The sequence below is a fragment of the Lichenostomus cassidix genome, chromosome 3, assembly GCF_008360975.1.
Source record: "Lichenostomus cassidix isolate B80296 chromosome 3, HeHo_3.0, whole genome shotgun sequence".
NCBI classification, from domain to species: Eukaryota; Metazoa; Chordata; class Aves; order Passeriformes; family Meliphagidae; genus Lichenostomus; species Lichenostomus cassidix.
Genome location: NC_139483.1, coordinates 91,890,689 through 91,905,754, shown reverse-complemented (window position 1 = coordinate 91,905,754; position 15,066 = coordinate 91,890,689). Strand labels below are relative to the sequence as shown.

Sequence of the window (15,066 nt, the reverse complement as noted above, 5' to 3'; positions counted from 1 at the left end):
CTGGTGACATATTTTTGTTTCTCTGAGTCATAGATTTTACAAGTGCTTTAGACTACACAGCTGATAATACCATCACGTTATAGGATATATTGCTAATAGGTTCTGCTCCTTTTTCTGCTTTCCTTTTTGTTTTAAAGGTGCTTTTCTCATTGTACTTCCAGCTACTTTTCCTATTCTAATTTCTCATAATAACTTGTTAGACTTCTGTCTTTGATCAAAAAAATCTCATGTTTGCATATAGTGAGAAGACTTTTTACTAGCAGACTGAAATAATTCAAATGTGATCAAAGAAAAAAGTGTGACAAGTGCACTGAGTTTCAGGGAGCATATTTAGCTTTTACTGAAAAACTAAGTAACTGCTATTAATACTGAAGTTTTATTTATAAAAAATTAATTGAAGTGATCAGGTGAACTGCACAGATGATAGCACAGCCCCTAATAGCAGAACATCGCAGTGCAGGGTGGGAAAATTGAATCAGAAAGATGAGCTGTAGCATGAATGCTGACCCAGGAGTTTATCTGCTGTTTAAAACTGACTACATTTATTAATCTTACAGGGGATGTTCAGATTCCAAGCCCTCCCACAAATGTACATGCTTCAGAAATCAGCAAAACATATGTTGTACTCAGCTGGGATCCACCTGTTCCCCGTGGCAGGGAGCCACTGACGTATTTCATTGAGAAGGTACTGCACTGTGTAGTGGGTTTCTTTTATAAAGTGCTTCATTGCTGTGTGCAATTACATTCAACCCATTTTCAGAACTACAGAATGAACAATAAAACTAACACTTCCTGTGGTCTTGCATGATTTGGAGGTAGGATATTAGAGAGGCATGGATAATCAAATGTCTTACTGCAAGATTTAATGACCATTGGAATTCAAGGTCCAGGGAAAAGAATTCCCCTGTGCTATTTGCTTACCGCTGTCTAAAATGGGAACTAATTATTTATATAAAGTAGCAGTTTAAAAAATAGAAAAGAAACATCTTAGTTTTTTAAGTTTCTAACTACATCTGTAGTTTTCACAGTCCTACAGACAGGATTTTAAGTTTTTAGTCTTTCTGTATTAAAGGGAAGCTTCTGTTAGTCAGATGGGAGAGCAAGGAATAAACAGTAACTCATAATTTGATCCTCACTTTTTGCAGGCTTATGGCACCCTCTACCATACACTGACATTTCCAATTTATCCACTGTGAGGTCAGCAAAGAGGCTGATACCTGTCTCAAGTTCACTGCTCCCTGGTACTCTTTATGGCTGTCTTCCTCTTCTCTTTGAATTGAAAGAGACTTTAGTGTTCACAGTAGGAGAGGTTTGTTCTTCACCCACCTAAGTGAATAAAATTTAGATAAATCTGTCCCTGAGCCAGATTTCTAAATTATATTGGATTACAGCAGTTCGTTACGAAGTTTTCCCAGTAGGTAACATGGGCCTCATACCTGACCTCTAAAACACTTACATGTCAAGCTATACTTAGTTTTTATGAATTATACCTCGAGCATATGCCCCCACTTAACAATCCACAAACACTAAACCTGTTCATAAAACTTCCACACATTCAATTTGCATCTTGAATATTGTAGCAGCCTTTTCTCAGGCCCTTACTTGCAAGCGTTTTTCTTCTCACATCTGAAATTCTGCACATTCCTCCACAGTTAATTTCCCAGCCATCCTGTTCATGTCACTCCCATTTTTGCAGCCCCCAGCTTGTTTTTTCCCTCTGAGACACACAAAAAAACTCCACTTCAAAAGAGCTCCATAGGCCATTTTTACATTCTTCATCATCCATTACCTGCTGGATGTTGAACAAATTAGTGTGAAGACTGCTCACTAGATAAATTTTCCAGCAAGCATGTCCATTTCTCACACTTTACCTTTTACATTCAAAAGAAGTAAAAACTTCCATAGAAATAAGCTTTTAGTTTTTCTTTATATGCAATAAAATATGCCTTCCTTGCATTTATTACCAGTTACATATATCATCTCTTATGTATAAATTTGAAGAATATTGTTGTAAGGATTTTGAACCAGCTCTTGTCATGGAAATACCTTGTTAGTTCTAGAATATGCAGAAATAACCCAGATAAAAAGCTCAGAGGTAGATTTCCATTGAGTGGACACTTATACTTGGTTAACTGAAATTTATTCTAATGAATTGGGAAATACACATTATCTGCTTGTTTTATACAAATAAATTTATATAGCTCCAGAAACAGCATGGAGCAGAGACAATGATGATAAAAAGGCCTCAATTAAATGCCAAAGTTACTGAAGGAAAGTGAGAATGAGAACTAAAAGGCTATTATTAGAAAAAAGAGGTTTGTTATACTAATGAATACCTGAATCTAAAATCTTTTTGCATAAATAACTAATATGAACAGCTTATTCAGTTCATAGGTGAATGTTTGTTGCTTTCCACTGTCATCTGTTAATTAAGAACAGTTTCTAATTATTTCATTTCAAATAAAGAAGATTCTATCCTGAAGAATAAAAATGTATTTGTAAAGGCTTCAAGAAACACAGAATACAAATGAGTCTTCTGTTCTCTTGAAATACTTTTTAAACAGACAAATCCAATCAAACTGGGGAAGAAAATGTGATGCTGATTCTTTGTAATAAGAAAAAATAATGTTTTTCATGGCAGGAAGTAAAATATGTGGCAAAATAATATTTATCTCATATTTTCCAGCTTTTTATTATGAAGAAAATGGGTGTTATATTTCTTTTTTCTGTTGAGAATACTAGGTGGGTTCAGTATCTATGAAAAAGACTTTGATATATGGACTCCAGCTGTTTATATTTTTATTATTTATCTATTGTAGACATCATTATATACAGGGTAGTTTCTTAGCACCCATGAAACACTGTTCCTCCTCTAAGTTCACAGTCTATCAGATTTTGTTCCCAGATTCTCTGTTCTAAAATTTTATGAACATATAATTTGTATGCACCTATCTATGCGCCAAGGAAATTTTCTTCAACCTGTTTATTAGGCACTTGGGATTTACCAAAATTTCTGAAAGATTCCATGACTAATTTTTGGATAAACAGTTTATGTGGCAAATCTAATGGACAGCAGACTTCTGTCAGAGTACAGATTTGCTGGCTCTCCTCCATGTGCAGTTTGGTGATGATAAGCTCAGCTGCTGCACTGAGAATATTCAAAAGTAATTACTTCATTTGATGAACACTTTTAGGAGACTTGACCTTACGCAACAGAATAAATAAAAATAAAGTAGTGAGTAAAGTAACATTTCCCTCCCTACCTTTCTGCTGAATTTGGATTAGGGTTTATTTGCTTGATTCCAAATCTTTGAGTGTTCAAGTGAGTTTTGCAGGACATGAGAATAATTCTTTTGGGACCAATCACAGTTGACAGTCACAGCCCTAAAAGAAGGGTGGCTGTGTGTACAAGTGTGCATGTATTGAAGCTGAGACAGGAGGGGAGACAGTGAGCTATTCAGACCTTTTTGTAGAGTAATGGAATGCACGAGCTATGAGAATTTGCATATGTTTAAGTCAGGCATTTGAGAGTGATCCTTCTCTCATAGCTCTTAAATAAATTCATGACAGGATGCAATACAGCAATGTGTTCATTTTTTGACAGTTCACAGAAATGATTCATGGCTTTTTGTTTTTTGTTTTTTGTAGTCCATGGTTGGCAGTGGAAGCTGGCAGAGAGTCAATGCACAGGTTGCAGTAAAATCTCCTCGCTATGCAGTGTTTGACCTTGCAGAAGGAAAACCATATGTTTTCCGAGTGTTGTCAGCAAACAAACATGGCATCAGTGATCCATCTGAAATCACAGAACCTATTCAACCACAAGATACTATTGGTAAGGTATTAATTTTAAGACATTAATATTAAACACAATAGAAATTTTACAAACTGGAAATAGACAACTCTCATTAGATTAGTATAACTACAATAATAGAAGCTGACTTTGTGTTCAGCTCTGCGAAGGATTTGAAAAAGGCCAAGATGCTAAATTTTAGAGACTTTCCTGAATTTTCTTAGTGATCACAAGCCTCCTTACTGAAAACAATAATCAGTATAACATTAAATTATTTTAACTTATTCACTCTTCAGTGTTCTATTAATATGATGCCAAAAAATAGGTTAATCACTAGCTTTGATAAATATATTTTCTGGCTCAGGTAATTATATACTACCTAATTCCCTACAGTTTCAGCTAGATAAGGTAGCCTTTAATTTCTTTCTTAGTATTCTGAGTTGCAAATTACTGCTGGTGCACTATTCCTGTGGCATGCAGATGAGCAGATTTCAGGGAAAGGGGAAGATACAACTAGATATTCAGTGGTGATTTTCCAAATGAAAATGAAGTATTTATCTTGGGCCCACATTCAAAAACAAATGAAAATGTAGGGAGTGGTTATTCATCTTGTTTTTCAAGTATTAGTTTTGCTTTTGCAGTTTTGCAGATGCCATACATAACAGCCTGATGTATGGAAACTCACCTTAAGTGTAAATATCTTGCTAGTACACTTTCTAGTAAGATAAAAGATATTTACAGTATTTGATATACCATAGTTAAAAAATATGATCCATACTTTCAGCTTGATCTATAGCTACATGATAAAGACAAGCATGTTTTACTTTCATGTATTCTTGATTTGATGTCTCATTAATGCATATAAATTATTTAAACCATTCAACGTCCCCCAAGGTAGGGAAGAAAAATACTGCATTTATTTCACTTAGTACAGAAAATAAGCTATCCCTTAGGGGTTAATGCATGATGTTCTGCATAACTTACAGCTTTAAATAAAGCACGAAGCGGAAGATTCTATTTTAAAGAGAATTTTCAGTATTTTCAGAGACAGAGTTTGCCACCTGAGCTAAAGTACATCAGAAACACATGGCTCCTTCTAGTTGCCTGCACTTAGTGTCATTTGATATTCTTAAGGGTGACTGAGAAGCTTCATGGGGATGGCAACCATTAGACAGCAACTATGGGTAGCTTATGAGCAGAAACTAAAGAATGGATGGGTTATCTTAGGCCATCCTAAATGACACTTAAAATGATGCAATTTAATTGAGTGGTAGAAGAGTATTCAGTCTGAGATTTAAATCTAAATTTAGGTGTTTCCATGTAGATACCTACAGGTGCAGTAGATACCTCAACTCTCACTGTGGCAATTGGAGTCTGGAAGATAAGCTGGCTGATGTTGCCATTAGCTTCCCCATGTCACCCAGCTGTGGAGTGTCTGTTTTGGGGTGAGATGAATAATTTTCAGGATCCAACCAACCACTGATCGAAGGCTTGGTTTAACCGGCCAAAGAGGCATCCTTTTCAAACACTTTTAGTTTGTCATTTCAGTGTAGGTGTTACCTCCCAAGTCATATCTGACTGCTCCATGAAGAAGTTATCGATGGTCCAAAATGGCCCTAAATTATTTTATTTGTGTAACTGAGTTAATCCCTATGACTCCCTATGACTATAGTGGCAGCTTAAGAATATGTGCTTTTAGACATATTTACATAAAGACCTAAATGTAGGGACACTTATCTCAGACTGAATCCATTTGATCTTACAAATTTATTGTATAAATTTGTAGTGTGTAAGTATTAATTTTTATTTTAATATTGAAAGTCTAAGTGGAAAACATGCTGCCTTTCTTTTGTTTCACGTGCTTGCAGCTCTCTGCACTATCAATCTGAGGAAAATAAAATATCTTCAAAATGCAAGTAATGGGTTCCTCTCTTAATCTGTGATGCTAGACTGAGACAGTGCCATGGCTTTTTACATTATGAAAGCTCAGATAGATATTTTATAGTGTACAGACTGTGTGTTGGTTCTTGCTAAGATTTGTTTCCATTTAGATCTCAATATTTCTGTTTCTATTTATGCACATTTATTTGTTTACATCAATATAAACCAACAATGAACTTTCATTGCATGTAAACTGCATACTATGGTGCATTGGAAGAACTGTAGTCAACAGATTGAAGGAAGCTTTATCCTCTTTTTCTTGGTGGTGTGGTTTTCTTGAGATTGGTCCTGGAGTATTGGTTCCCAGTTCTGGCTTCCTTAGTCTAGAGGGATGGTTTTAAAGTGGAGAGGTCCTGTGGGTGGCAACCAAGATGACCAGAGGATTTGAGGTTGTGACCTATGAAGAGAGGTGGATGTACCTGGGCTTGTATAGTTTGGTGACTTACAAACATGATGCTGTCAAACTTCTCAGCAAATAGAGGCAAGAACTAAAACTCTTAGTAAGTTCATGCTGGACATACTTTTAATGCAAAGGGTGCAAGGTGCAAGAGTGCAGTACTGGAACAGGTCATGCAGGTAAGCTGTGAAACCTCCACTGTTGGAAGGTTTGAAGACTCAGAGAAACCTGTGACTGGCACACCAGTTCAGTGCTGGTGATGATGCCACTCAGTGATGGGATGGGTTAGATGATCCCCAGAGATCCCTTCCAACCAATGTTCCTATGCTTCTATGACATTCATCTGGATACCTTTAGATAAACATTTTGCATTTAAATATATTCTTAAAGTTGTCCTGAAAAGCTCATATTTTCTGAATTGGAGCTGTCATTAGTTGACTGTAAGACAGTATTTCTTAATCCTCATGATATCATATCTCTATGGTTTATGTGCATTTCTTACTGATGCAGTAATGCTACAGGGACATAAGCTATTCATCAACCTCTTATTTGAGAGACAACTTTTGAGAGGGAACATTTTCATGTCTGTATGCCTTTATCCACACTCACATTTGAAAATATGTATTCCTATAATTGACTATCAGAAAACATATATGAAATCATATAGGTGAGGAGCCTCACAGCTTATTCTGAGTAAAAAAATAGAAAAATAAATATATTTGTATACACACTTATATAGCTATCCTGACTTAGAGTGAAAGAAATATATAAAAATGCATATCATATCACAGTATTAACATGTTAGGAGAAGTCAAGAGCTGTAGTGATTAAATATGATCAAATTATACAGTGTTTCATCTAACTAAAATTGCTTTCATTTTTATGTATTTTCTAATAGTATATGTTGTATTTCTTTTTCCTAGTTGTCCCATCTGCACCTGGTCAGGTGGTTGCCACAAGGAATACAAAAACATCAGTTGTAGTTCAATGGGATAAACCAAAACATGAAGAGGATTTATACGGCTACTACGTTGAGTATTCTGTGGTGGGATCAAATCGCTGGGAACCCAGTAACCATAAACCTATTAAATATAACAGGTATTGATAATATGTATGTATTTTTGGAAAGTTTGAAAACTGTAGGATATTTTAAAGACATTATATGTGCTAAGCCATAGGGTTGTAATGGAAGGAGAGTATGGAATGAATATGAAGAAAAACAGTCTGCAGATTCTCAGAGCTAAGTTTTCCAAATCACAAAGAATTTCAGGGCAATTCTCACCTTTTTTTTTCTTTCTCCAAGAAAAGTGTCTTTTTTTTTCTATTCCACGACTTTGAGTTTTAAAAGCAGATTCTAGAGATGTGATTCCGATTGTCTTGGACATAAGTAAGCCTAAAATATGTCTTTTTAAAGTTTGAATTATGTTATGGTGTAAATAGACCTCATTCACATGAGGAAGAGTATGAGAAAGGAAAGGGAATTCTAAAGCTTTGTCATAGTCCATGAATAACAGGGCAAAACCCAGGCCATTTTTGCTATAAATATGGTGGTGAAAGTGCTTTGGCAGCTGACACTATTGTGCAGGAAATCCAAGTGTCCCATTCCAGAAACATCAGAGCTCCCTGATCTGCTGCATCTCTGGATAAAGGACAGTAGCCCCTGTTTCTAATTCCCTTGTCATGACACTAGCTCTGTTTGAATTTCTGCTGATTTCTTACTTCCTCCTGAAAATATCAAACTTAATTCTGGGATGTTTCAAGTAATTTCCTCTGTAAAAATCATACTTATTTTTATTGGAATCACTCATCAGATGCAAAGCTTTGATGTTTAGGTTGTATTTTCTATAACAAGCACATAATTTTGTTTAGTGTATTATGTCCGTTGTTAACGGAGTGACCTTGTATTCTGATGAGCTCTTTTTTCAAGAAGTCAAGGAATTTGATCAAAGAAAAAGCAGAGACTAATTCTTACTAATTCCAGGTCAAAGGGGGTTGGGAAAGCACAAAAAGAAGAAAAAACATTTCATTTCTTCTCATGTGAACATATCTTACAGTAGGATAGTTCTCAGTACTCTGTTTAGTACAATAATTACCTAGAACCTTAGATCAGAACTGAACACTATTTTTGACAATAACTATGAAAGTACAGTGAAAAATACAGTTCCTTCCCAGAATAGATTAAAATTTAGCAAACCAAAGTTCACAGGGAATATATTATATTTTATCTGACTTCACCTAGTAGATCAGTACTAACAATCTAATGAGTACTACAATTTTTGCTCCAGTGTCCCATCCAAGTATATTGTACTACATCATGTCGTTGTATTGCAGTTTTCCTCTTGGAAATATTTTCCTTTGTGAAGCATTCATGAAGCTGAACTTTTTAATTGATACAACAATTTCATGTTACAGCATGGAATGGTTTCCATAAAATATATACTAATATGTGATGCTATCCTTTTTAACCCAGGTTTGTTGTTCATGGTTTGGAAACTGGAGAGCAATACGTCTTCCGTGTGAAAGCTGCGAATGCAATGGGATTGAGTGAAAACTCGCAGGAGTCGGAGGCTGTAACAGTGCAGGCAGCCCTTAGTAAGTGTCATTCTGTGCAACTCAGCTTCTTGTTTCTTGAATAAGGCACATATTTTCAGCAATCATCTCCTTTGGTCTGATTTGCTATAATAGTGCGGCCATCATGCACATCTGCTTAATGATGTCTATCCTCTGGCATGTGGCTATTCTAGAGAAAGGACATTGTTTTATAAGAGAAGTTATTTGTAATGACTGTTAGAAATATTGGCTAAGATGCACTATAGTGACCAGGTTGCCTTTTCCTCCTGGGATGTATCAAAGAAACTTAAATATTGATTAAGTTAGACAATTAGTTTCTGAGTGACTTGGAGTAGTGCAAAACAGTTTAGCATGCAATCTGCTCCATTTAGAAGAATCTCAGTAAACTTTATTACTGTGTAGCTGAACCAAACAGAAAATCCCCTTTGTCTGCTCCAGAATGGAGCACAATCTACATCCTCTGGTATCCTACAAACAAAATTTCTGTGTAAGATCTGTTCTGCAACCTTCAATGGGAATGATACATGTTGAGTGAAAGGTTGAATAATCATTTAGAACAAAAAGAAGACCAATCTGGGCTACCATGGTTCAATTTTAATTTCTGGACAGCTTCATTTTCATACTGAAAAATTTAAAATAAGGGATACCTTTTCCCCAGCTGAGTTGCCTGTACCTCTTGGAGAAGACCAATTGACATACTTGTCAGAAACAATAATCTAAAAGATTTATAATTCAGAGCGGCTAATAGAAAGTAAGTTTGGATGTTACTGACAAAGTTACTCTATTTGATTTTTTAGGAGGAAGTGTGTCTCATGTGGGTAGGTGGTGCATGGACACCTGTATGTCTATCACCAAAATGTTGTAAATGCACCTATTTGTCACCGTGTGTTTTGAAAATGAGAGTTGCATGGGGTATATCACCAAACACAGAGCATGTGGATCTTACACACACTTATGGGATGTGGACGGCTTTTATCCATTTTCATAGCCTTAACAGGAATTTAGCAGGACTATTTATAGGTGACTTATATTCTATGATTATTCTTATTTACCAAGAAGTGACAATAAATGCAAAGGCCACATTTTATGGCCTCTGAGTATAACACCATATTTGAAAAAAGAAAAAAAGAACAAAAGGCCAGTTCCGCTGATTGCTATCTGTTTTCATGGTGCTCACTAGTACAGCTCCAAGATCAGGGACTGTACTAAAGGCCTTTGCTAATGTATTCTCTTCTGAATGAGGTAACATTCTCTCAAGTTATACTGGTAATTCAACTGAAAAGATCAGATGAGCTTTAGAGCCAGGTGTTCAGCTGTACTGGTTGAAGCACCCCAGTGTCAAGGAAGGGCTATCTTTGGGCAGACTTTCAAGTATGGATGACAAATGCAAAACTGCTTGCTAGAAGGGGTGCTTGCTAGTAGGAAGGGGTTAAAAGGATCAGGAAAAGAATTTTCATCTCTAGGAAGATGTCACTCCTGGTGACATTTCTGCTTCTGCTACAGAAGGGATTAAACCCATGCAGGTAAACTCATTAAGGAAATTACTTTTCTGCCTCAACACAAGGTTAAGTTACTGAAAGTCCAATAATAAGAGAATAAGAGGGAAAAACTGTGGTGGCCATATATCAGTCAGTCATATGATTTAATTTCATTTAAGTTTATAATCTTCTTTCTTCTTTAATTGGAGGATTTTTACTGAATTCCAGAAGCATTTGAGCAGCTTATTTGTTTCTTAGTAAGAAGAGATCTTCTGACCCATTTCAATCTTTTAGCACAATATTTGGTCTGGAGACACTTGCTGCCATTATTATTTCCTTACCAAAGATCATCTATTCCCCCTTGCTACCTTCTGAGAGGGTAAAATGTAAAGCAGACCTTTTAGAATCTTCCATGTTTATATCTGTGATAAAATGAATGTTGGTTAGCAACTTTACAACTACTTTGTTATGATTATGCAGCTGAGAGTTGCATATGAGGGTTTGCTGCAGAAAACAGAAGCAATATCAAAAAGGCTAAGCAACTTCTACACTGCAGTGTTTTAGACTCTGTCCTAACTCTCAGGTTGTTTATTTCCTTGTAGCTTGTCCATCACATCCTCATGGTATCACACTTCTGAACTGTGATGGGCATTCAATGACCCTTGGCTGGAAAGCTCCAACATACAGTGGAGGTTCAGCAATCCTTGGTTATTATATAGATAAACGGGAAGCTAACCATCAAAACTGGCATGAAGTCAATTCTTCCCTTATTACCCGGACGATTTATACGGTTAGTATTTTTAATTGTTACATTTTTGGAGTTGATTTGTACTATTTCTTTAGATTTGGTTGTTTTTTTTTTACAGGGAAATTCTTTAAATACTTACTTCAACAAAACTAGGAACTTCCAGTCAGAGTGTAACAAAGTTAAACCTGGGTTAGAGAATCAGTGCCATCCCCTACTATGAAATTCTAATATGAATAAGGCCATTCAGATGAGAAAACTTTTGAGGGAAAAGTGTGAAGCACATTTTTCACAAGGAACAAGATGAGGTATAAAATGCTCCACAAACTATTTTCATTAATGATCACTGTAGTTATCACCACTGTAACAACATACAGAGAAAGGATGGAAGTATTTAGCAGGAGAGATAACTGCTCTCTGTAGAACTGGCGACTTGAAAACAAAATGGAGATGGGTTGAGAAAAAAATATAACTGTCCCTGTTCTTACTCTCAAAATCTGCCTTCAGCTTGAAAAAGCATGTACATTAATGAACCTAGCCTTATGTCTCATCACCTTCTTTACAGAGTACCAGTTTTGAAATAGAATAATTCTGGTTGAACTTACAATATAATAAATGTTTCTTAAAAGAGGAAAATCTGGATATGAACTTCCATGAGGAAAAGTTAGGGAGATAGGATGTAGCAAGTAATCAATCAATCCAATGCTTTTAAAATTAAGTTAAACAATCAGATTTTATTCACAAATACTTATAATTTTATTTCTGCAAGTCAGCAAACTCTTGTAAACCTTAGGGCAAAAGTCTTGCAGGTATTTGACACTAGTAGAAGATAATGATGCAGATGAGCTGAGGAAGAATGTTTCATGCACAGAAGACAGGCAACAGTACTCAGGTGCATATGTGCTCCTGACTGATTTTATGATTGGCATCCCTGACACAGCAGATGGAGCAGGATGTCGAGAAATAAAAAAGGGCAGGTAGGATAGGCATGAAAGGGCAATACTAAGCAATGCTTTCCACATATTTTTATTTTTAATGCATTTGTAAACAAATGAATAATGTAAATTAAGGGCCACCATTCAGAATTTAACTGGATATCTAAGTGTCAGTGCTTCCAGTAATTGTATTTGTGCCTGAAGGGACATCTTAATACGTGAGTTTGAATGACCAGAATCTGAAGTACTGATGGGAAATAAAACCAAGACAGCTTTTAGTAGCATAGAATATTTTATGACATACTGCAAGCAGAGAATGCCCTGAGATATTCAGTGCAGCACTGGGAAATCACTAAAGGTTTAACCTTCTCTGATTAAATAATTCTGTGGGAACCCCACAAATATTCTTTCTCTTAAAAACCTAGTATTTCAAAATCATTTTTACAGGCTGAGCTGTTATTCTGTCTTGTGGGTCACACTATATTGCTCTTTGTCTTCATGAAATTATGTGTAATTATTTTAGTGCCTGAATTTTCTGTGTTACCTTGTTTGCTTTGGTCTTGTATTTGATGCTACCCCACATGTTTGTTACCATCACATGTATTTTATCATTAAACAAACCCCACCAAAATACTTTTTTATCTCAAATTTCAAAGCCAACTATTTATTCATGAAAATGTAAAACTGTTTGGTATCTACAACAGAAGTACTATCCTTAGCTGTCTCTTGAGATATATGGTTAAATATAATTTTTGGAAAATTATTCAGAGGAAGGTGGTGTAGAAGACTTGGGGTTTTGTACTTAGGTGTTCTGGAAGAGGAAGGATGGAAGAGGGCTGCTACCATGATGTGCTCTGTGTGTCAAGACATTCATGCCTTCTAGTCCTCTACTTTGATCTCAAAATCTGAGGTGCTGGTGTGGGGATGGGCTCATTAGAAAAGTCAGGGTTCATTTACCAGGGGTGTTTGCAGAGGAATATTATGGATTCTGCTCATCCAACTCCCAGTGCTTACTTTCTCACTTTGTAATGGTAGGTAAGATTAAGAGACAAATGCATACAAACCACAAAGAATTACTGTGAGGGTCTTTCCTAGATTTATATCAGCATATTGTGGAACTAATTGGATTGTTTTTTCTTTTAGTTTCCTCCTGTTTCCTTTTCTACCTTGGTCAGTCCACTGTGACCTTTTCAAACCAAAACACCATTTGAACTCTTGCATAAGTGAATGGCTTATGAACAGCCATAAGCAATGCAAGAAGGTGTTTCATTCTAGAACACTCAGCCCTAAGTATCTGCTAGTGGTCATTCATTGATTGGGCCCCTTGAACTTTTACTCTAAACTTGTGCACCTTTTCATGCCAATATATGAGTGCTGTTAATCCCAGGATGATGTGACTGAAATGCAGACAAATAATATAGCATTCTGCAGTGCATTTGGTTTAAGAATAACATCTTCAAATTAGATCGTTCAGCACAGCAGAAAGGTCTCATAATTGACTAACCAATGTTTCTATTCAAGTATTTATTAAGTGAATAAAAGTCATGGCTTTTGAGATATTGAATTGTTTTCTCAAATGAAAAAAGGTAGAGGATTTGACTGAAGATACCTTCTATGAATTCAGAGTTGCTGCTGCAAATCTGGTTGGAATAGGACAACCTTCAGATCCCAGTGAGCATTTTAAGTGTAAAGCCTGGACTATGCCAGAACCTGGTAAGTCTATTAGTTCTTCATGAAACTCAATCCAATATAATGTCCTTAAAACACAGACCCAGGGTTCCAGCCAAACTCTGCAGGATGTCTTTTGTTTAACTTCTTCCACAGTACCGGTTGAGATTGCCAAGATCTGCTAAAAGCTACCTCCACACCTCCAATGATGACACTGAGTCTCCTGGGAAATAGATGACCCTTACTAAGCTTGTTGAGTGTCCCTTTCTTTCACTGCCCTCATCAGCTCAGAACATTGTTGAGCCTTTAGTCTATTTTTGTGTCTCTATCAGCTCTTCAAGCCCTATGAGCTGCATCTCACACTCACCACCTGTGCCATATCTCCACACCATAAATGCAGTCTATTAAGGATATTCCTGGAGTTTCAGATTCCAAACCTATGTTAGTTTTTAGTCATAAGTAGTACATGAGAGGGTATTTATTAATAGCACATGAGAGGTATATGTATTTATTAACACATGTCTATGTTTCTTGACATAGACAAGTAGCACAACTAGTCTCCTAGTGTCAAATAGTATGCCCGTGTACATGTGTTTTCCCTACATTGTACCTAGGTGTTACCTGAGAGATTATTATTAGCCAGGTGTTAGAACAAATTTGCTAACAAACATTCAGTAGGAATAGCTGTGTGCTAGTACTCAAAACCTGTGTTTAGGTTGTCTTTAGTTTCGCAGTGTAAATGTAGCTGAAGACTATTAATCACAATTATAAGTACTGTGAATTTGGGACCCTCACCAAAAAGAAGTTAAAGTCAACTCACCTCATGTGAGCATAGAAATTTGTTATGTAATACATATTATAATATATATGCTATGTGTCGCTGTTGAGCTGCCAGCAGAGTAAGAAGACCCAGGTTCAAAAGGTGGCATCCAGAAGAAAATTTTATTATTTAATTCCATCTTATATAGACTTTTCAAAGGTCACCCAGATTGGTCAGTTCAAAGCTTCCCCCTAGGCCTGATTGGCCAGGCCTGAACTGTCCACATCTGAGAAACTCTTTTTAATAATATCCAAACTTTATCTTTGTTTATAAAACACAGGCAGAAGAGAGAAAAAAATTCCTACGGGAAAGGTCTGTGCTAGCCACAGCTATGTATATGTTATATGTTATATTTATACATAATATATAGTTATATAATATTTGTAGTATAAAAATATTAAACATCTAAAGAATTAGTTCCCCCAACAATGCTAAAGGTCTCTACATAAGCTACACAAGAGTTTCTGAAGGTCCATTCTGCTTATTTTATAAAACTGTAACACCATTACTCATGCCAAGGAGAGAATTTGCTGAAGATATTTCTGATGCCTGGACTGATTTGCTTAAACAAACTGTGTCACAAGCACAGCCCATAGTACAAAACACAGGGGCCTACCACTTTAAAATATTTCTACCTTCTTTTCCCACAAATACTGTAAAATACTGCTGTGTTGTTATATCAAATTCTATTTATGACATTGAGCTTTGGTATGTACCTAAA

At 36.1% G+C, this 15,066-nt stretch overlaps 1 protein-coding gene across 2 annotated transcripts in view; it reads left to right on the top strand.

Moving 5' to 3' along the window:
• The window catches only part of MYOM2 (myomesin 2), a 71,399-nt gene that overhangs the window by 27,902 nt on the left and 28,431 nt on the right, over positions 1-15,066 (top strand). The window contains exons 13-19 of one of the 2 annotated variants that reach the window (XM_085056686.1): positions 558-685; positions 3,649-3,832; positions 7,052-7,226; positions 8,599-8,720; positions 9,497-9,517; positions 10,780-10,967; positions 13,444-13,570. In XM_085056686.1, the coding sequence (XP_084912812.1) occupies positions 558-685; positions 3,649-3,832; positions 7,052-7,226; positions 8,599-8,720; positions 9,497-9,517; positions 10,780-10,967; positions 13,444-13,570 (945 nt within the window). The remainder of the gene's footprint in view (positions 1-557; positions 686-3,648; positions 3,833-7,051; positions 7,227-8,598; positions 8,721-9,496; positions 9,518-10,779; positions 10,968-13,443; positions 13,571-15,066) is intronic. The other variant, XM_085056687.1, reaches the window with a different exon arrangement.